This window comes from Bufo bufo, chromosome 5, assembly GCF_905171765.1.
Source record: "Bufo bufo chromosome 5, aBufBuf1.1, whole genome shotgun sequence".
Classification (NCBI taxonomy): domain Eukaryota; kingdom Metazoa; phylum Chordata; class Amphibia; order Anura; family Bufonidae; genus Bufo; species Bufo bufo.
This window is the reverse complement of record NC_053393.1, coordinates 352982984-353006358: the sequence shown is the minus strand read 5'-3', so window position 1 is coordinate 353006358 and position 23375 is coordinate 352982984. Positions and strand designations below refer to the sequence as shown.

General features: G+C 41.1%; 1 protein-coding gene across 3 annotated transcripts in view; it reads left to right on the top strand.

The window, feature by feature from the left end:
* Positions 1–471: 471 nt before the first annotated feature.
* Positions 472–23375, top strand: part of OTULINL (OTU deubiquitinase with linear linkage specificity like) — a 96688-nt gene continuing 73784 nt past the window's right edge. For all 3 annotated transcript variants that reach the window (XM_040433121.1, XM_040433119.1, XM_040433118.1), the window contains exon 1: positions 472–775. In XM_040433121.1, coding sequence (XP_040289055.1) covers positions 640–775 — 136 coding nt within the window. In that variant the 5' untranslated portion in view covers positions 472–639. The remainder of the gene's footprint in view (positions 776–23375) is intronic.

Below are 23375 nucleotides of genomic sequence, written 5' to 3'. Positions count from 1 at the left end.
CGCTTTGCATGTAATGAGTCTATCTCATATGTTAGTTTCCCCTTTTTTACTTTGCATTACTGAAATAAATGAACTTTGCACGATATTCTAATTTTTTGAGTTTCACCTGTATATGCAGATCTCTCCAGAATAACAGTAAAATTCCTTGTCCTGTAAATGCCTTTCCTTAAAACAACAGCTCAGCAATGTGCTTTTCTTACACTTGTAAGAAATGTTCTAGCACAAGGCTTCTCTCCACATACCAGAGTACATAGCCAGTAATAGTCATGATTTTACAAGCCCTTGCGATCCCTGCCAGGAACATGAACGTGCAGTTCCTAATCAGCAGAGCTTCCTGCCAGACAACTTGTTCTTTACCATATCACAAGTAAAAAGTGGACATAATTGAGGGTGTTGCATACACAGAGCCCGCCCATAACCCTGTCATTGGCTTTCAAAACAAAACAAAAGAGGTAACGAGTGAAGAGAAAATACAAGTAGGAAGTTCGCTCCCTGCCCCCTTTATGCAGCATGTACAGTACAGTGTGTGAGAAAGCTGAGAACACGATTTCAGAACTTGGCTACTAAAATAAGTACTTCAGCCTGACTTGCTGAGAGCATTAGTGTCTACTTAGCAATCACTATCACCAGGACGTGGCGATGTCTAGTGAAGTGGACAATCATCACAGAGAGATGTCCTATCATCGCCATCCCACTGCACCAGGCTCTGCAGCCCAACACCAGTGGACACGAGAACAGCACGACCTCCACGCCCATCTGTCAAGAGCATCAGCAGGTGAGCAGCTACAAATCATCTCTAGCAAATCCTTCCTTCTTAATATTTCATAGAGTTAAGTGAATTATTGTAAACCTACAGGGTTCGTGTATAGAATGTGATAAAACGGGGGTTGTTGACATATGCACATCCAGGCACCATGTTCCACACTTACAGGCACTCTACGATGTATAAAAAAGGCAAACATAGGGGATAAAATATTACGTGTTCAGACATTATAATGAACAGAAAGACTATGGCAATAAGCTGTGTGCCTAAATCTCCGTTGTCCTCTTCATAAGACTTTCCACGGGAGGAATACGACCTGTATACGCTTTACTCCTGCCCAGAGCATTTATGGCTGTTTTTGCTACTGCATATTGAGTTATTGTATAATTCATTGTTCCAAAAATGTAAGGCTACTTTCACATTAGCGTTTTTTGTGGATCCGTCATGGATCTGCAAAAACGCTTCCGTTACAATAATACAACCGCATGCATCCATCATGAACAGATCCAGTTGTATTATGTCTTCTATAGCCATGACTGATCCGTCATGAACAGCATTGAAAGTCAATGGGGGACGGATCCGTTTTTCGATTGTGTCAGATTGTGCCAGAGAAAACGGGTCTTGCTCCGCACCACATGGCGGACAGAATAACGCTGCAGGTAGCGTTTTGGTGTCCGCCTCCAGAGCGGAATAATGACTGAACGGAGGCAAACTGATGTGTTCCGAGAAGATCATTTTCCATTCAGAATGCATTAGGGCAAAAGTGATCCGTTTTGGACCGCTTCTAAGAGCCCATGACGGATCTCAGAAACGGAAAGCCAAAACGTGAGTGTAAAAGTAGCCTAAGAATGGGATTCTAATTCTTTACATTAGGAAATGGCATTTTATTTACAGAATACACTTTATAACCAAAATAGTCCAGTAATAGAACAGACCACTCTATTACAACAGCATATATATGTTGTAGCAAAAGAAATACAACATATTAAATATTTGATGTAAATATGATTAACCAATATTCTATGTAGAAGGTAAACCTAAAATGTAAGATGCAAACATTTATATTGTACCATTTCTGCACATTGCAGTGACCCAGTGGATCACTGCTAAAGGTTAATAGTTTGCAATATGTTAACTGTTGTGATTTAATGCTAAAAAGCACGTATCCTTCTATGCACTTTGTATTCCAAATAGTTGTGTATGGACATAAAACAGTCAACACTGGCAGTCTTGTTTTGCTTGCTGTGGAAACCAGCTGGTATGGCCTCCTCTGGTTAGTTAAAGAGTCTTAGCTAAGCGGAGCTAGAGTCAAGATCTAAATGTGTGAGCTCCTGAGAAATAGACCCAAAGTGAACAGTCATCCAGGAAACACCATTCCTGCGACTGAAAAGCTGCCAGAAAACAACTTATCTGAGAGACTATCCCTGAGTGAAAGAGAATAGACATTGATAGAACCATCAAGGCTGTACAATGGATGTAGAAAATAAGATACTGTACGTTTATGGCATTAACACTTTTCTCCTTGTGGAAAGGGTTAAAGGGTTTTCCAAGACTTTTTAACTTATGACCTATCCTTTGGATAGATCACCAGTATTGGATCAATGGGGGTTTGACACCTGGGACCCCTACTGATCGGCTGTTTGAGAAGGCACCAGTGCTCCTGTAAGCACCGAGGCCTTCTCGCAGCTTTCCCTAGGCCAGTGATGTCACATTCATCGGTCACATGGCCTAAGTGCAGCTCATCCCCATTCAAGTTAATGGGGCTGAGCTGTGATACCAAGCACAGCCACTATACAATGTATGGTGCTTGGTAAGATGGAGAAGGCTGTAGCTCTTACAGGAGTGCCAGAACCTTCTCAAACACTGGTTCTAATGCCGTTCTCAGTGTCAGACACCCACCAACCAGATACTGATGACCTATCCAGAGAATAGGCCCTCAGTTAAAAAGTCTTTCAAAACCCCTTTAATTGCCACCGGCACCCACCATACTTTGAGAAGGACAGATCATCTGAATCTAAGATCTGCACCCCTCAGCCTGGGGTCTGCAGAAGGAGTAAATGAGAATGGAATTGCATGCCTATGGTTATTGGGGAATGTTGAAAAGTGTGTTTAGAGTGAGACTCAGGGAGGGCTACTACTACTATAATTACTACTGCAATATACAACCATTAGGAGAACCCTACTCTGTAATGTACCTCAGAATTGTGCCTCTTGCCGTCACAAAAACTACTATTCCCATTATCTACTCAGTAAAGAAAGACTTTATATATTGCAACCAAATTGGCCTGGTCATTGACTCCATTGTCCATCATCTGCCAGTCCCTACATCTGCCCTCCTGCCTTGCACCTATCTACCTATGATCAAGGGCACCCCACCCAACCCCGGACAGGAGTCTTAAGAAAGTCCAAGGTGTGCCTTGAGGTAAAAAAGGTGGCCCTCAATTCACTGAAAGAGCCAGGGAGAGCCACAGTGAGGGCTACCACAGTGAACTGCGAGTACTACAATCATCATCATAGCCAGTATCACTCATCTCATCCTTGCCTCCCATCTGGGTCACTGCAATACTGAGGGAGATATATCAAAACTAAGGTTCACCTATGCCAGCATGGGCGTAGCTATAGGGGGTGCAGAGGTAGCAGTCGCTACCGGGCCCAGGAGCCTGAGGGGCCCCAAAGACCCTTGTGCCACATAAGAAGACACACAACGCACTGAGGGAAGGGGGGCCCAAGCTGAACTCTTGCACCAGGGTCCATGAGCCGTTACCTACGCCCTGGCTTATACATTAACAGGCGGATGCCTCATAATAAATCAGGGCACACATCTGGCCCTCCGTGCATCAGAAACTCAAATCTACGCTGGCCAGGGGCTGGGGTAGATTTCAACCATAACATGAGCCCTAATTTGCTACTTTTTTAAGACGCTTGTGTAGAGTAAAATACTTAATAAATCTCCCCCACCATGTTTTTCCTTTGTAGTCTTAAGGTGTACTTCTATAGATGTGGCTGATTCTATATGTACTGTATGTATGGAATCCCGATGGTGATGATAAAGACGTAAAGTATGTAAACACTTCCTACATAGATAGATAAAGATAAACCAGCAGGCGTGGCTAGGTTTCAGATGATAACCATTCCCTTAGACTGAAGCACAGATCTACATTAGGAGCCTTTAACATGGGATGATTATCGGAAATCAACAAACACTTGGTTTTCAGATCATTGAATCATCATTTGCCACCAGCACATTGCCCTGTGGGAATAGGGGATGTGCTGCTGATAAATGAAAACCCTATGATAGTTTCTCCCCATACAGTACAATGATTGCTGCATGTAATGTGTGCCGATTGACATGCTATGCCATTGATCAGCCCTGCCTGTGTTAAAAGACCATTACTCACATGTCCACTGCAAGCAAAGTACATATTCCTACTGATTCCCACAGTGTAATATTTACATCACTTACTTTGCCCCAACATATGCTTCCACACTGTCCACATTGTATTCAAACACATTAGTCATTTTTCTCAATCTGGTCTTCCTATCTTAGCACATAAACACATATGATCATTCGATTACTATCAGACAGTAAGGGAGGTGGAAGGACATCAAAGTACCTAGAGAAAACCTAGTTTAGGACAGGGAGAACATAAAAGCTATATCTTGTCTGGGTAAGATTTCAATCCATCACCTGATAGATGAAAAACAACAATGCTAATCACTCATATACCGTATACTAAAACTTCAATGTATGTAGATACACAAAGTAACCATACTGTTCTTTAATGCTAATTGGCCACGTTTGTTGCTGGTGTTATGTTCATGCAATAGACCTGGCAGTTTCCTTTTTTGCAAATTCTTTTATTCTATTATCTTTTTTGGAAGGACTCACTTTAATAATTCGTTTTTGAATGGCTGTAGCCTCCTGTCTTCCAGCCACTCGTCACACTATGCACTTATGGCAACATGATCTCCAAATGAGGTTGCAGCTAACTTCCTTGTCATACAAAATACCATCTACATTTCCCACCATACGAAAGTGCCTGCCACATGTCCTCTTAAAGGGAATCTGTCACTAGCAATTTACCCAAAAAATGTTTTCATGAATCCATGTTTAACAGAGTACCTTTTTTCCATCGGTCTTGTTCTTTTGATTGTCCGTCTTGTCATTTCTTCAAAAAATCGATTCTTATGATGTGTAAATGACGCTGTAAGGAGCCCAGAGGGGCGTTCTTCTTTCTCCACGGTGCCCAGGAACGCCCCTCTGAAGTGCCGTACCCGCCTAAATTTGAAATCTAATAACGCCTCCAAGTTCATCTAAATCCCCTCCCAGAGGCGAGGCTAAGTGCTCAACAACGCCCCCTCCTCAGCGCCGCGCTCTGCGGCAAACACCCCGATCCTCCTCTCGCCGGCATCCCAATCCCCGCGCAGGCGCAGTGCCGGCGATTTCCTGGGCTATGATAAGATGACTGTCGGCACTGCGCCTGCGCGGGGATTGGGATGCCGGCGAGAGGAGGATCGGGGTGTTTGCCGCAGAGCGCGGCGCTGAGGAGGGGGCGTTGTTGAGCACTTAGCCTCGCCTCTGGGAGGGGATTTAGATGAACTTGGAGGCGTTATTAGATTTCAAATTTAGGCGGGCACGGCACTTCAGAGGGGCGTTCCTGGGCACCGTGGAGAAAGAAGAACGCCCCTCTGGGCTCCTTACAGCGTCATTTACACATCATAAGAATCGATTTTTTGAAGAAATGACAAGACGGACAATCAAAAGAACAAGACCGATGGAAAAAAGGTACTCTGTTAAACATGGATTCATGAAAACATTTTTTTGGTAAATTGCTAGTGACAGATTCCCTTTAAGCGTAGAATGCTCACCTCTCCATCCAACCCTTTCTCCGTCTCTTTGTGGCTGGGACTGGACCCTGAATCTGAACCAGTTCTGCTGAATCTAGGACACTTTGTGAGTGCCTGCTGCTACATGGTTATATCTATATGACATAAACTCACTACGACTTCCAGTGCCTCTAGAATATATATTATATATTGTGAAGGTCTAACTATCAGGACCTCTACCAGTCCTGAGAATAAAGGAGCACCAGAACTGGTAAACACTGCTGCTCCTTCACAGATTTTATTTGCACAGTGATGTGCCCAAGTCCCAACTATCCATTTTGCAGGTAGTTACAAAACAGTCCTATTCGCTTGAGTGACGCTGTTCTGCAGTTCCCTTCCAAGTAGGTTTCGGAGAACACCAATTTCTAGGAAATAAGCCAAGAGAGACCTTGAGACTTCTTTTTCCTAATTGGTGCGGGAGCAGAGGGGGAACCTCCATTGCTAGTAATATGGCATAACATAATTAAATGGAAAGCCCCTTTAAAGGGAACCTGTCATGTGGATATTTGATTATAATCTAACTAATTATATACAATCATTAACTACTAAAAAGTGCCTTAGATGTATTCACTTACTGGTGTGACAGATGGTTACCTCATAATATACACACAAAGATGCCACATGCTAATGAGCTGATTGGAGTCCAGCGTGATGTCAGTGAGTCCAGCGTATATTTAATTCAGAGCTATAGCCACTCCCCTGCCCACCTGCTGCTAATTCATATGGAAAAAAAACTGTCATTCAGCAGCAGGTGGGCGGGGAGAGTCAGGAGCTCATGAATATTCAGGACTCATCATTATCAGCTGGAGCTTTTCAATACAAGATGTTGGCAGATTGACAGGGTCAATTAAAGAAAGTGACCCAGCATTTTGCTAAGAGAATCAGTCACTTATTTATGTTGCCCTTAGTTAGGACACCATAAAACTGGTGACAGGTTCCCTTTAAGTGTTTACATCTTTAGTACACAGAAAATCCTAATGCAAAGGTCAATTCATTATTTTTGCCTTCTATTCTGGATCTGAGATATAAGGCTCATCGCTATGTGACTTGCAAATGTATGGTCTGATCTGCTTTTCATTCTGTACCAACCCAGGCTGTTTACTGACCTTGTTAGTTGCTACTCATGTCTGCTTTTATGCTAATTTTTGAACATAACATTCCAACTATGATTGAATACTGTGTATTCTTTTGTGGACCTCCCTACCTGCATTACTCCACCTGTCTTGCCACATCCATTCCTGCTGATTCTGTACGGCCAACCATTGTTGTTATGGAAGGCTACGGAGGTATGCCCTAGATATTCTCTATAGGAATAACTTCTTGTAGCAGTAGCAGTGTGTACTAGCCGCATTCTTTGTGGATAGCACACTGAGCCTCTACTTTCCATGGGCCATGCACACATCTGTGTTTTTTCCTGACATAATGTAACATAGTAACATACAATTTCTAAAGCTGAAAAAAGATATCTGTCCATCCAGTTTAGCTTGTTATTCTGTAAAGTAGATCCAGAGAAAGAAAAAAAAAAAGAAAAAATTATAAGACAGAAACCAATTTTAACCATTTTAGTGGGAAAATATTCCTTCCTGACTCAGGCATCAGAATAACTCCCTGGATCAACAATTCTCCAGAAATCTAATAACTATAACCTGTACTATTATTACACTCCAGAAATACATACAGACCCCTTTTGAACTCGTTCAGTGAATTCACTATCAGCACCTCCTCAGGCAGAGAGTTCCATAGTCTGACTGCTATTATTGTAAAGAATCATCTTCTATGTTTGTGTACAAACCTTCTTTCCTCTAGACGTAGCTGTGTGGCCTTTCCACAAGTTATTGAACATGTCTTTCTCTGTAGAGATGGCCTTGCGGTTTGCCCGGCGGTCGCTTCGTGGCGAACTGTATGCCAAACGGGCGAACATATGGCGATATTCACGCCCGCCATATTCTTTTACATTGTGAAGAAATTTGACCCATGACACATCCATCAGGTGGTACAGGACAGCCAATTGAGACGTTTCAGTACATGGACATACCCCCTACCTTATAAATAAACCTGATCTGTAATATACTTATAATATACTTTCTAACATAGAAAGTATATTATAGTGCAATTGTATTGTGCAGCAGTTGTGTGCGGTTCTGCTGCGATACGGCAGCTACACAGAGTGTAGATTTACCAGTTGCCCCCCAAAAAACTGATTGAGGCAGGGGTGCTATATACCAATAATATACTTTCTATATAGTGCATTTGGGTAGTGCAGCATTTGTTTGCGGTTTTTCTGCATTACCTCAGCTATACAGAGTGACAAACGCCATTGGAACAAATAATTTCTACTAGTGTGATATACCAGTTGCCCACCCCAAAAATTGGTTGAAGCAGGGGTATTATTTACGCTAAAATCATTTGCAGTTATTTCTTGTGAAAGAGCATAGGGCGGTATTTAAGTAATATACAAAACATTTAAACGCACTGTATGGTCGCATTAATTTTTGGTGAAAGAGTATAGGGGCTTATTTATAAAAAAATATATATACATACGCACTGCTGGTGAAAGCGCATAGTGGCCTATTTCAGTCCAACAGGAAAAATACATTTTCAGTTCACTTCTGCAGTTATTTCTGGTGAAAGCGTATAGGGGCGTATTTCAGTACTACAAGAAAAATATATTCTCAGTTCACTATTGCAGTTATATCTAGTAAAGCCTTTACTGGCGTATAGCAGTACAAAAAGAAATATACATTTGCCATTCACTGCTGCACTTATATCTTGAAAAACATTTATTGACGTATATCAGTAGAAAAATAAAAATATATTCAGCTTTCACTGTTGCAGTTATATGAGGTAAAGCCTTTAGTGGCGTATTTCTGTACAAAAATGAATATATATTCAGCGTTCAGCGCTGCAGTTATATGTGGGAAAGTCCTTTTTGCGGTATGAACTGAATTACGTTGTGTTAAAATTTTGTATTTACATTTCACACACTGCTCACTTACGTTATGACATCCATAAGAGCTGCGCACCAATACAGGTGAATACACTATGCACTAACCCTGCACAAAAATGCGAAATAATTCACACCAACCCGCATCTATCTACGGTATTGCTTACTGGACACTATGGGGACTTTTCTGCAGCACAGAAACCGCACGAGGTCCGCGTCTCGGTCTTCCAGTGCGGACATACTTCCTCCGCTACATTCCGTTCACTTCCAAAAAAATCTTGTATTCTGCGTTAAGCGCTGCACTGACATGCGCTAAAATCATTTTTTAAATATTTTAGTTGTTAAAAAAAACTTGTATTCAGCGTTAAGCGCTGCACTGATATGCGTTAAAATCTCTTTTGAAATATTTTAGTTGAAAAAAAATTGTATTCGGCGTTAAGCGCTGCACTTATATGTGGTAAAGTCTTTTGTAAATTATTTCGGTGGAAATAAAAAATTTCCACCTCCTCCATTAACTTCCTCATCTCTTCATTAACATCGGACACACTAACTTTACATCCCCCCCAGCTATATATCTAAGTGGTTCCTGCACCACCTAGGAGCGAATAAAGGTAAATGATACTGCCAGCCTGTTAAAGGGAACTACAGCATGATACCACAATACTTTTGATATGACAAGAGTTTAAAGTGCCCACATATAGCACATAGTGGGACACTGCATCAAGACGAATCAGGTGTGGATCAGCCAGGATTTCAACACACCAATGCCTGATGCATCAGACTAGATCATCCATGGTGCCAACATTTTGACAATAGAGTTTTTCTTCTGGCTACCTGCCTCAGCTACTATTCTGATGCTGTTACCTGCCTGATGCCAAACACTCTGTGGCCTCCTGGTGCTGCCATATCTACACTATGTCACCGTGCCACTCTGTTGTATCATGCTACTGCCATGTCCACACTATGTCACATTGCCACTTTGTTGTATCATGCCACTGCTGCTGCCATCTCCACACTATGTAACCTGGCCACTCGCTGGCCTCCTCATACTGCTGCCACCTCCACACTGTCATTGTGCCACTCTATGGCCTTCTGATGCTGCCGTCACCTCCAGACTTTGTCATTGGGCCACTGTGTGGTCTCCTCATGCTGCTTTCACCTCACCACTCTGTCATAGGGACACTCTGTGGACTTTATGCTGTTCACACCCTCCCCACTTCATGACTGCGCCACAATTTTGGCTTTTAGCCTGGCTGACATTATCATTTATTTGACCTTTCTTCTGATCTGTCAGAAGGAAGGAAAAATGAGACGCACAACAGATCCTGTCTGTGCAGCAGCTGTAAGGCCTGTATGGTCCCATCAGAATTGGCTCATGATTTGGTAGACAAAAGCAGGAGTGTGTACAAAACACAGAAGACATGCAAATATTCCATTTACGTGTCATCTACGTTTTAGATCCACTCCTGTTTTTATTGGCATTAGAAATATTATTGGCATTGAGCAAATGCTGACCGAGTAAAGGCGTATGCTCCAAAGACAGGATCCATTTTTTGTGGGTTATTGTTCTGACGGATCAGAGAATGGGGAAAATTAATCAGTGACGTCAACATGAACTTACTGCTGACATCCTCTCCACTCTGTCGGGGGGGTCTCTACTTGTATAAGTGTGTAATAGAATAGGTTCTGTAAACATCTATGTGGAATCAGCTGACAAGGGTGTGAAAGGAGTGCGCTTCTTCTTGACACTAACATCGACCTATAAGGCAGAGTTCATACTTGAGTTATTAGCCCAGGTGTGGCAAATTTAAGTATACTTTCTTATAATCTTAATCAAGTTTTGGTTTAATAAAATTAATGTTAAAATATTTAATAAATGTAATAATAAAAATGAAATGTTGCGTAAGACAGGAGAGAATCGTCCAGTCTTCTGTTTATTCAACGACGTGGTGTTGCGATGGAGAAAGCATTAAAAAAATATATATATTCTCCACCTGGAGCTGAATCCTGTCAAGATTGATGCAAGTGCGGTATTGGCTGCTCATCCAGCAAGGTACTTCTGGGGGAACCTGCCTGGCATGCTTAGGCCTCTACTAGCGACAGACAATGAGAAGAAGACAAAGCTTCAAGATTTCTTGAAGCCCGGAAGAGTTGCAAATTTTATCAAGATTGAAACCAACCAGGGCCCAGTCTCTTCGTCAGGGGTTCCCAGTCATCATGGAATGGAAAGGAGGACATCCTTATTATATTTAATACATTTAATAATAAAATGTTTAATACATTTTATAATAAAAATTACATTTTTCCTAACACAGGAGGAGGAGGACATCCTGTGGTGCACGGAGATGGAGATGTCTTCGGTTTCCCATACAGACGTCTCAGAAATGAACCGCGGCTCCCAAAAGCAGCTCCTGGGAAGATCATGGAGCGTCCCGATCATCCGGCATCTATTATTTCATATTAAAATGTTTAAAAAAATTTATAATAACTTTTAATTTTTTTCTTAGGAGAGAATCGGCCAGTCTTCAGTTTATTCAACGACGTGGAGGGTGTTAAGATGGAGAAAGCATTCCAAAAAAACAATTGCTCTACACCTGGAGCCAAAACCAAGATTAATGCAAGTGTGGTATTGGCTTCTCATTCAGCAAGATACTTCTGGGGGAACCTGCCTGCCATGCTTAGGCGACAGACAATGAGAAGAAGACAAAGCTTGTTCTTTTCTTTACATTGGAAATAAAGAATGTATATGGGCGAGCACTCTACCATAAAGCACACATTTAATATAAAACAAGTACTTGGATGTAGAACAAATGAATGACAATATAAAAGGTTAAAAAACACAGATAAAATGCATTAATGTAACCACAATGGGGCTGATGAATATGGATCAATGTCCAGATAATTATTATTCGATCCTCTGGTGTGAGTTGTATCTGTAAATCTTTGTAGGGCCTTATGGTGGCCTTAGTCTCTAGTAGAAGTCCAATATGCCCCCTATGGTAGGTAATCGATGTTGTGGATACCTATACAAATGCTGTAGAGGGTTCTAGTGATTGAATAATACTTATTGTATATCGGACGTCAATCCTGAAATATCCTGGACAGGAGGAAAAAATGTGCTCGGCTGTTCTGCCGCTTACCTCCCCTTTGTGAGGATCGTCCACTTGAGTCTGCGTTTTTTTCCGAAGGAGCGAGTGAGAAACACCGGGTGATGTATAAGACCGGCGTCTCACGTTGCTCTGTTCGATGGCCGCGTTCAGTGCTCGCGGGATTACATTTACGTGACTTCCTGTATGGTCCGGTAGTGACGTCTTGTTATATTCGATCCGAAGATTTGAAATTCGATTTTGTAGAATATTAAAGTCCTGTCTGCATGGCCATGCGACTAAAGAGATTTCGACAGGTGTATGGCGTTTACCCAGGCGCTTTTCGGGAATTATGACTCTCCCTTCCTCAGTGGTTATGCTACACCTGTCTGTATACGCCTTATATACTCCACAGAGCTATCGTCAAAACCTGGACCAAACTTCAGGATTCAATACTTCCGTTTCTATAAAATTCGATATGTTGTTGTCATTACCATTATTGCCATTATTAACACCATTGTTGTTGTCTGAGAATGAAATGTATGTAGAAACCTATTGTATGAAGTATAGTCTAGCAACAACCATTAGTACTCCACGTTGAGACTGTACGACACATCCACAATTTTTATATTTTAACATTTTTTATATTTTTTATATTTTTAACAGTTTATTAAAAGTGTAAATTATGATTGTATTACACCTTCAAAACGATGTATCCACAAATGAGGTACTTGATGAATGGATCCTCTCTTTTTTTGATACTCGGTCATCTACAAAATCTGTGAGAAAAGAAAATATATATCTTGGAATTCTTCTTTAAAACAACCGACATCAAAAATTCGATAGTTGAGAAAATCAGAAGTCTTCGATAAATGCAAAATGTAAAATCGGAAGTCTTCGATGAATGCAAACTCTAAAAATCGGAAGTCTTCGATAAAAGTAAACTCCAAAAAATCGGAAGTCCTAGATATTGAATTTTATAGAAACGGAAGTATTGAATCCTGAAGTTTGGTCCAGGTTTTGACGATAGCTCTGTGGAGTATATAAGGCGTATACAGACAGGTGTAGCGTAACCACTGAGGAAGGGAGAGTCATAATTCCCGAAACGCATCTGGGTAAACGCCATACACCTGTCGAAATCTCTTTAGTCGCATGGCCATGCAGACAGGACTTTAATATTCGACAAAATCGAATTTCAAATCTTCGGATCGAATATAACAAGACGTCACTACCGGACCATACAGGAAGTCACGTAAGTGTAATCCCGCAAGCACTGAACGCGGCCATCGAACAGAGCAACGTGAGACGCCGGTCTTATACATCACCCGGTGTTTCTCACTCGCTCCTTCGGAAAAAAACGCAGACTCAAGTGGACGATCCTCACAAAGGGGAGGTAAGCGGCAGAACAGCCGAGCACATTTTTTCCTCCTGTCCAGGATATTTCAGGATTGACGTCCGATATACAATAAGTATTATTCAATCACTAGAACCCTCTACAGCATTTGTATAGGTATCCACAACATCGATTACCTACCATAGGGGGCATATTGGACTTCTACTAGAGACTAAGGCCACCATAAGGCCCTACAAAGATTTACAGATACAACTCACACCAGAGGATCGAATAATAATTATCTGGACATTGATCCATATTCATCAGCCCCATTGTGGTTACATTGATGCATTTTATCTGTGTTTTTTAACCTTTTATATTGTCATTCATTTGTTCTACATCCAAGTACTTGTTTTATATTAAATGTGTGCTTTATGGTAGAGTGCTCGCCCATATACATTCTTTATTTCCAATTCAATTCAGAGAGGTAGGGTGCCCTCTCCTCTGGGCTTGCAGCACCATACCATAGGCTATATAGGAGAGCAGCCACCACCACCACTATATATCTTTTCTGTACATTGAATGAATCATTTTTGGGGCCTGTACTCCACTGGCCTGCAGTAAAATGACCGTCTAATATACCTCCAGCCACATAATCACTTGATGTTTTCTGCCCGGTGAATGCCTAATATTTGGGGCCTGTACTCCCATGGCCTAAGATAAAAAAAAATTAAGGCTCCAGCATGTATTAAAATACATATTTTTTGTGGGATTTTTTGCCATTGATCCCCCTCTAGTATGTCACATGTCCATGTTGTGGGACGATTTGTGCACTTCTTGTAATTATTTGGTGGCTGAAAATATGAGCTGAAGGTTTTTCAGGTGTGCCTGCCATTAAAGTGAATGGGGCCCGCCGCGAACTTGCGGTTCACGAACATTTGATTGCGTTCACACGATCGCGTTTGCGAACCATCCCGGCCGATGTTTGTCCATCACTATTGCTCTGGTCTGCTTTGTAGTCAAGAATAGTCTATATGTGAGTGAGAAAAATGTGGAAAGCACATGGAAGGTATCTGTATATTGTGCATTCGTTGTTTGCAGACCAGTATGTAAGTGGCTGTGTGCATGAAGCCTAAGGGTGAAAAATTGACAATCCCATAGTTTCTACCCCTCTGACTAAAGGCTCATTGACACAACCGTTTTGCGTACCAATATTTGCGGGCTGCAACACAGGCACAGGCCGTGTAAACTCTGTGCTGTGGTTTGGACCCCATGACTAAAATGTGTCAGAGATTGACAAGATATAGCAAAAAATACATGTCCTATCTTTTGCAGTGCGGAAGCCCATGAAAGGGATTCTGAGTGTTTCTGTTGGCTTCGGATCTGTGCCTCCACACCGCAAAAGATAGGACATGTCCTATCTTTTGTCATATCTTGCGGATTGTGGACCCATTTAAGTCAATGGGTCTGCACTGCAGCATGGAGTTCATATGACCGGTGCCCGTGTATTGCAGACCGCTGTTTGTGTACCGCAGCACGAGCACGGTGACCATATGGTCGTGTGAATGTGCCCTAAGACAAAATCCAATTATGTGGGTCCACACCCTGGGGCATAATCTTTACTGATAATGATATCTATGTAAGGTATCTTGCACACGGCGGGTCCGCAATACATGGGTCATCGAGCCGTATGCATTCCGCAAATCTGGAGATGCAGTACGGAACGGAAGCACGGAACGGCTGAAGCACTACAGAGTGCTTCCGTGGGGTTCCGTTCCGTGCTTCCATTCTGCAAAAAAATAGAACTTGTTGAAAGGGTCCGCGATCTGCATGCGGCTGCACCACGGTCGGTGCCCGTACATTGCGGCCCGCAAATTGCCAGCATGCGGTCATTTGCAAGAGGCCTAAGGCTGTGATAAAGTCTGATTCATGTCAAATTTAAATTGAATATATACCGGTCAGTACTAGTTTGTTGTTGCTGCGGTTACGTGTCTGGCTCGCACATTTTATGTGCCTTTCTCCCTTCTGGAAAACACAATGAATTTTTATGATATTTTTACATTTGTTTACTTTCTGTGTCGCTCCATTGAGATTATGAGTAGTAATGCTAATGTTTCCTGCTTTCAGACTCCGACTTGTCTTGTAAATGTTGTTTTCTAATAAAAAGAGATTTTGAAAGCAACATTGTTATCATATACACAGGAAAAATTCTGTAGTAAAGTTCTGTTGCTTTTGGGGAGGGGGTATGATAAGAGATATTTATGTCATGTGTGCATGACAGTACAATCTGTATTGTTATATCTTGATACATGCATGGAAATAAAAAAAAAAAACATACATTGTGATCCTGCAGAGGTTTTTTTTTTCTTTTTTTAGCATTTTCCTATTTAAGATAACCTACTTCTTTGTTTGTTGTTTCCTTAGGATTGTTAAAAACTAAAATCTGCAATTTATTTTTAGATATGACGTAGGTGTACAGTGAAAGGATTGACTTGTGTTCTGTAATGTTTTCATGGTTTACAGAAATATTCAGCAGGATGGTTGCGTGTTAAGTAATATGCACTGGATTCAGCATCTTCTTCTCATGTTCACATTGGGTTCCTCAAAACAAACCGGTTTAATGTGTCAATGTAAAAAAAAAAAAAACATGCAGAGATTAATGAATTAAAATTAAAATTTGGAAAGTGCATGTATTTGAAATAGGGAGAATGGACTGGGGTCTATACTATTAAGAACCAGGATGAGAGCATTCCATGTGCAATGGTTTGACATACAGAATGTTGTATATATACACACAACAGTCATTATATGAATTAGTAAATAGTAATTTCCATATTTTACCATTGGCATACTTCTATAGCTACTTAAAACTTGCTCTAAAAGTATCACAACTCTGACTGTGTCTGCTGGAGACCCAATAATCAGAAGCCAGGGTACCCTGGTTGGGAATCTTTGATGTAGATATATAATATTTAGTATAGTAGTATAGTAATATTTAGATATATAATATTTTTTGCTAAAGAAATACTATTTGCCTATACCTGTGTGGGTGTGCAGGTGTGGAAGCTATCACCTAACATTTTAGTTTTGCAAAGTACTATTTTTCATAAATGCACTTAGTTCTGTAAGAGAATACCTGTGGTTAAATTTCAGGTGCTTTTCATAATTCATTAAAAAAAATGTATGATAGACAAGACGTGAAATGAATAATTGTTCCCACATGCTGAACAACACAGTAACGCATGAGAAAGGTAACTCCTTTCTGGATGTTTTGTCTATATGGAAAGTAATGTAATCTTTTACTATAGCGAATTGGAATAACATTTGGTAATTGAAAATAGTTACGAAAACCATGAATTGAAAAAACTTGTACTGGAACAGTACACCACACCTGATTCTATTCCATTCATGTCTTACCAAAGGAGTCTGTGTAATCAATTAGCATAAGGTCCATTTACTAAAACATTTACCTCCCCATTATCCATTATCTCAGAATCCTAATAGGAGAGCAGCTGAACAAACATCAATGCTAAACCTGACCATACACTATAACTAACATGTTTATTTCATTGGAGGCGGGAGAGAACAAGCTGCTGCCAGACCTAGCAGTGGCCTATCTATTATGCGAGACAAAGGATTGGGCATGTTGAAATCCACCATGACCAATCCTTTGAGTCACTCCCAGGAGAAAGTTGGGAGATTTCTGTATACATTACACTGCGTGCAGAATTATTAGGCAAATGAGTATTTTGACCACATCATCCTCTTTATGCATGTTGTCTTACTCCAAGCTGTATAGGCTCGAAAGCCTACTACCAATTAAGCATATTAGGTGATGTGCATCTCTGTAATGAGAAGGGGTGTGGTCTAATGACATCAACACCCTATATCAGGTGTGCATAATTATTAGGCAACTTCCTTTCCTTTGGCAAAATGGGTCAAAAGAAGGACTTGACAGGCTCAGAAAAGTCAAAAATAGTCAGATATCTTGCAGAGGGATGCAGCACTCTTAAAATTGCAAAGCTTCTGAAGCGTGGTCATCAAACAATCAAGCGTTTCATTCAAAATAGTCAACAGGGTCGCAAGAAGCGTGTGGAAAAACCAAGGCGCAAAATAACTGCCCATGAACTGAGAAAAGTCAAGCGTGCAGATGCCAAGATGCCACTTGCCACCAGTTTGGCCATATTTCAGAGCTGCAACATCACTGGAGTGCCCAAAAGCACAAGGTGTGCAATACTCAGAGACATGGCCAAGGTAAGAAAGGCTGAAAGACGACCACCACTGAACAAGACACACAAGCTGAAACGTCAAGACTGGGCCAAGAAATATCTCAAGACTGATTTTTCTAAGGTTTTATGGACTGATGAAATGAGAGTGAGTCTTGATGGGCCAGATGGATGGGCCCGTGGCTGGATTGGTAAAGGGCAGAGAGCTCCAGTCCGACTCAGACGCCAGCAAGGTGGAGGTGGAGTACTGGTTTGGGCTGGTATCATCAAAGATGAGCTTGTGGGGCCTTTTCGGGTTGAGGATGGAGTCAAGCTCAACTCCCAGTCCTACTGCCAGTTTCTGGAAGACACCTTCTTCAAGCAGTGGTACAGGAAGAAGTCTGCATCCTTCAAGAAAAACATGATTTTCATGCAGGACAATGCTCCATCACACGCGTCCAAGTACTCCACAGCGTGGCTGGCAAGAAAGGGTATAAAAGAAGAAAATCTAATGACATGGCCTCCTTGTTCACCTGATCTGAACCCCATTGAGAACCTGTGGTCCATCATCAAATGTGAGATTTACAAGGAGGGAAAACAGTACACCTCTCTGAACAGTGTCTGGGAGGCTGTGGTTGCTGCTGCACGCAATGTTGATGGTGAACAGATCAAAACACTGACAGAATCCATGGATGGCAGGCTTTTGGGTGTCCTTGCAAAGAAAGGTGGCTATATTGGTCACTGATTTGTTTTTGTTTTGTTTTTGAATGTCAGAAATGTATATTTGTGAATGTTGAGATGTTATATTGGTTTCACTGGTAAAAATAAATAATTGAAATGGGTATATATTTGTTTTTTGTTAAGTTGCCTAATAATTATGCACAGTAATAGTCACCTGCACACACAGATATCCCCCTAAAATAGCTAAAACTAAAAACAAACTAAAAACTACTTCCAAAAATATTCAGCTTTGATATTAATGAGTTGTTTGGGTTCATTGAGAACATGGTTGTTGTTCAATAATAAAATTAATCCTCAAAAATACAACTTGCCTAATAATTCTGCACTCCCTGTAGTTGGCCAATCTGTCAATTGTTATCAAATTGCAGATTTAGCATAAGAGCAACTTTAAAGGGGTTGTCCAGTTCTTTTAGGCCTCTTTCAGACGGGCGTTGCGGGAAAATGTGCGGGTGCGTTGCGGGAACACCCGCGATTTTTCCGCGCGAGTGCAAAACATTGTAATGCGTTTTGCACTCGCGTGAGAAAAATCGCGCATGTTTGGTACCCAAACCCGAACTTCTTCACAAAAGTTCAGGCTTGGGATCGGTGTTCTGTAAGATTGTATTATTTCCCCTTATAACATAGTTATAAGGGAAAATAATAGCATTCTGAATACAGAATGCATAGTAAACTAGCGCTGGAGTGGTGAGCATTAATTACAGGACCTTTGATGACGTCACTCCGGTCATCACATGGTACGTCACCATGGTAAAAGATCATGTGACGTACCATGTGATGACCGGAGTGATGTCATCAAAGGTCCTGTAATTAATGCTCACCACAGGTCCTATTCAACAAAGGAGACAGAAGGAGATGCCGGGCTACGCGATCAAGTGGACTAAGGTGAGTTAAATTTTTTATATATTTTTTTAACCCCTCCAGCGCTAGTTTACTATGCATTCTGTATTCAGAATGCTATTATTTTCCCTTAAAACCATGTTATAAGGGAAAATAATAATGATCGGGTCTCCATCCCGATCGTCTCCTAGCAATCGTGCGTGAAAATCGCACCGCATCCGCACTTGCTTGCGGATGCTTGCGATTTTCACGCAACCCCATTCACTTCTATGGGGCCTGCGTTGCGTGAAAAACGCAGAATATAGAGCATGCTGCGATTTTCACGCAACGCACAAGTGATGCGTGAAAAAAACCGCTCATGTGAACAGCCCCATAGAAATGAATGGGTCGGTATTCAGTGCGGGTGAAATGCGTTCACCTCACGCATCGCATCCGCGGGGAATACTAGCCCGTGTGAAAGGGGCCTTATATTGATGGCCTACACTCAGGATAAGCCAGATGATTGGCGGGGTCCGATATCTTGCACCCCTGCCTGTCAGCTGTTCTGCACTGGTTTCAAAACTAGGTGCTGGAACTAAACAGCTCCATCCATTGTATATGCCATCAATATAAAAGAAGTGGACAACCCCTTTAAGACTAAATTTAGGGTAGATATCCCACAACTATTTACTAGAACACAACATAATCATTCACCAGTAAACTATCACATAGCAGTAAGAAAACATGCCGAAAGTAGAAGACCCAGTAGATATATGCAGGGCATAATGACCCATTTGGACAGATTATACTATAAGCTCTTTAGGAACTACATATATAAAGCATTCTCTTAAAATTTTCAGCCAAGAAGCCTTGACTAGTTACAACTTCAGCATTGACCAGTGACTGTTCGAGAAAGTTCTGCTGTGGTTTTATTACTTCATTTTCTCCAAGTGAATGAGGTATCTCTACAAGCACTGTAACATCAAGGCAGTATTTTACTAACTAAAGCTGTAGTGACTGGTCCCATTGAATTCTTATTTAGTTACATGTTTAATAGTTGTGGTAGTGAAAGCAGTGGAGGTCTTTATCACCATGAAAACCAAGAAAATGCTTGGGTTCCTAGAGATTAGGGGCTGGTCACAGTTGTACGTATGAAAAAACAAACAAAAACTAAACACTGGACAAACTTACCACCTCTGCAGCCAGCTCAGTTGAACAGGGTCCCGGCAGGGGACTTTCCAGTTGTAGGAGATGTGCCCAGGCTGCACTGCTAACATGAGAGTGAGGCTTAGCAGGCCAATGAGGACAGAGTTTAGTGGGCTGATGGAAGAAGAGTTTAGAGGTGTGATGGTGGTCTCCAAATAAAACTTAGCTTGGGGCCTCAGAAATGCCAAATCTATCCCTGGGTAGAAGGCAGTGGTATATTTCTCCTTACACTTGCAGATGGCAGTACCAAAGTGCCCCTATTTTATCCATGGTGTCCTTATACCAGTACCAGCAACCAGCGCCATGTCAATACAATACTGCCAGCTGCAGCAAAGAAAAGAACCTATGACAGCTGTCAGCTGTTTGCAGTAAACATTACAGTGATTACACCATTCTAGTTGTGTCATCCCTACTTGTACCCATGTTTACCTGCAGATCATATAAACTGTATGCTGTTGGATAAATAAGTGTATATCAACAATTTATATATGAGCTCTTTGAGCTTGTAGCTTTGTAATATTCTGTAATAGTTTGTAGTATTGCTCTACTGTCAGTAGACTCCTCTAACCTTGTCCCAAAAACGGCAGCTAAGGGTTCTTTTAATCAGCTGCAGGAGAAGGCTATGAGAAATTAACAAATCATCAAGTCCTGTGGACCGATGAGGTTAAAATTGAACTTTTTTGCTACAATGAACAAAGGTATGTTTGGAGAAAAAAAGGGCACAGAAGTTCATGAAAAGAACACCTCTCCAACCATTAAACATGGGTTTAACTTTAAATCGATCATGATTTGGGGTTGTGTTGCAGCCAATGACACAGGGAACATTTCACAGGTAGAGGGAAGAATGTATTCAATGAAACTCCAGCAAATTGTGGAAGCAAACATAACACCGACTGTAAAAAGCTGAAGTTGAAAAGAGGATGGCAAATGGTTAATGAGCCTAAACACACCTCAAAATCCACAATTGACTACCTCAAAAGGCACAAGCTAAAGGTTTTACCATGGCCCTCTCAGTCTCCTGATCTGAACATCATTGAATATCTGCAGATATTCCTCAAAAGATCAGTGCATGCAAGACGGTCCAGGAATTTCACAGAACTGGAAGACTTTTACAAGGAACAATGGATTAAAATCCCTCAAACAATTGAAAGAATCTTGGCTGGCTACAAAAAGCATTTACAAGCTGTGATACTTGCCAAAGGGTGAGCTACTAGGTATTAACTTTGCAAGGTGCCCAAAGTTTGGCTTGGGCACTTCTGCTTTTTTGTTATTTTGAAAAAAATATATATAATAATTGTTTTTGCTTTTTTTTTTTGCGTTTTTGTTTTGCGCTCCCTGCCTTTCCAGAGCCATACATTTTTTATTTGTCTGTTCACATAGCCATATGAGGGATTGATTTCTGCGGTGCAAGTTGTACTTTCCAACGCCACCAATAATATTGCATATGATGTAGTGGGAGGCGGTAAAAAAATTCTAAATGGGGTGAAATTAAAAAAAGCAATTCCACCACAGTTTTACAGGTTTTTTATTTACGAAGTTCGATATACGATAAAACTGACCAGGTACTTTTATTCTACAGGTCAGTACGAATCCGACAATACTTTATATGTATAGTTTTTCTTGCGTTTTGATAGCAATAAAAACTTTAAAAAGTGGGAAAACATCAGTTTTATCTTTTTGTTGCCACTTTTTTGTAATTATGTGTACGGAGATGTATGAGGGGGATAATTTTTTTGCGGGGTGATCTGAACTTTTTATTGATACCATTCTGGTGTGTGTATGACCGCTTTTTACTTATTTTATGTAAAGAATTAAGCAACCAAAAAAACGGCGAATCGCCCATTTGGACGCTTTTTTCCATTTTGCTGTTTGCCGTATGGGGAATATTTTTATACTATGGGCGTTTTCACACATCGCGACACCCATGATGTGTATTTTTTTTTTTTTAGTTCTTTTATTTTTATTTTGGGAAAAAGGGGATGATTTTAATTTTTATGTTTTTAATTGTAATTTTTTTTTTTAACTATATATTTTTTTACAGTTTTTTTTATAGTTCCCATAGGGAACTATAGCATGCAATCATTAGATTGCTATTCTCATAGACTCCAATGCACTAGTAGTGGAGTTTATGAGAAAATTGCTTGTTTCCTATGGAGCCCTATTACAGGCAAGGGCTCCATAGGAAATACTATGCAGCAGCCTCCTGTCATTCACAAAGACAGGGGCTGCTGCACACAAGCTCCGGCTCCTCTAATCGCCACACTGTTTTTTTTTTCAGCGTGCTCAGATGTCGTCGTCAGGATTGACCACGGCATCTGAGGGGTTAAATGTCCGCGATCGGCATTACTGCCGGTTGCGGACATGAGTCGGGGGTTTTTGCAATAAGAGCAGGCGGCCCCCAGCGGGCGCTATCTTTAAGGACCCGGCCAGCGCTGTACTATTACGGTAATGGTAGGAATTGGGTTAAAATACAAAGGGAATGTGTTATCTTTAACTTTGTGCCTTTTAGAGGGAGTTTCATCTTTAACTTTTTCAACTGTTCACAGTAACAGTAATGTTGATCAAGGGTGCCCAAAATTTTGCATGCCACTGTATGGCATATCCTGTTTGCAATGTACACTGGAGGTATACATAAGGAAGTATTACCAAAGCATTTCTCCAGTGGAAGCCTCCAAAAAATGCACTGTATAGCTATGCCGTAGCTTATGTAGAACATCGATAACTGTTATGAAAAAAAGACATATTTTTTGCAGGATGCATTGGTTAGAAATATCAACTATGATATCCATCAGTTAAAAAAAGGGTTTTCGAGGACACTGTTTTGGCATATATCAAGTCAAGGGGTGCCTATGGATACAATAAGTCTACAATTAGGGATGAGCGAACTTCATATTTTAAAGTTCGTGTTCGGGTTGGGGTATATGCTGAATTTCGTTATGGATTCCGTTACCACGGTCCATAACGCAATTCCATGATGGAATACATAACGGAATGCCTCTCCTGCATAACGTAAACCGGACGGATCCGTTATGCTGGCCATAGACTTCTACTATTATGACGGACTAAATAGCGGAAAGCCTCAAAAGGCATTCTGTTATGCATTCCGTCATGGAATTGTGTTATGGTTCGTGGTAACGGAATACATAACACAATTCAGCATATACCCCAACCCAAACACGAACTCGAACTTCAAAATATGAAGTTCGCTCATCCCTACCTACAACCATTGTTGCATATAATTCAATTAAATAAAATGAAGTGCTTATTACTTTACCAAAATACTTGTATTCCTCATTTCACTGGGAGAAAAAAAGGAAATTTGCTAGGTTATGGAAACTGTTTTTCTTGCCTGTTTTCCTTACCAAATTATGATCTGTATTCAAATGGTACGAGC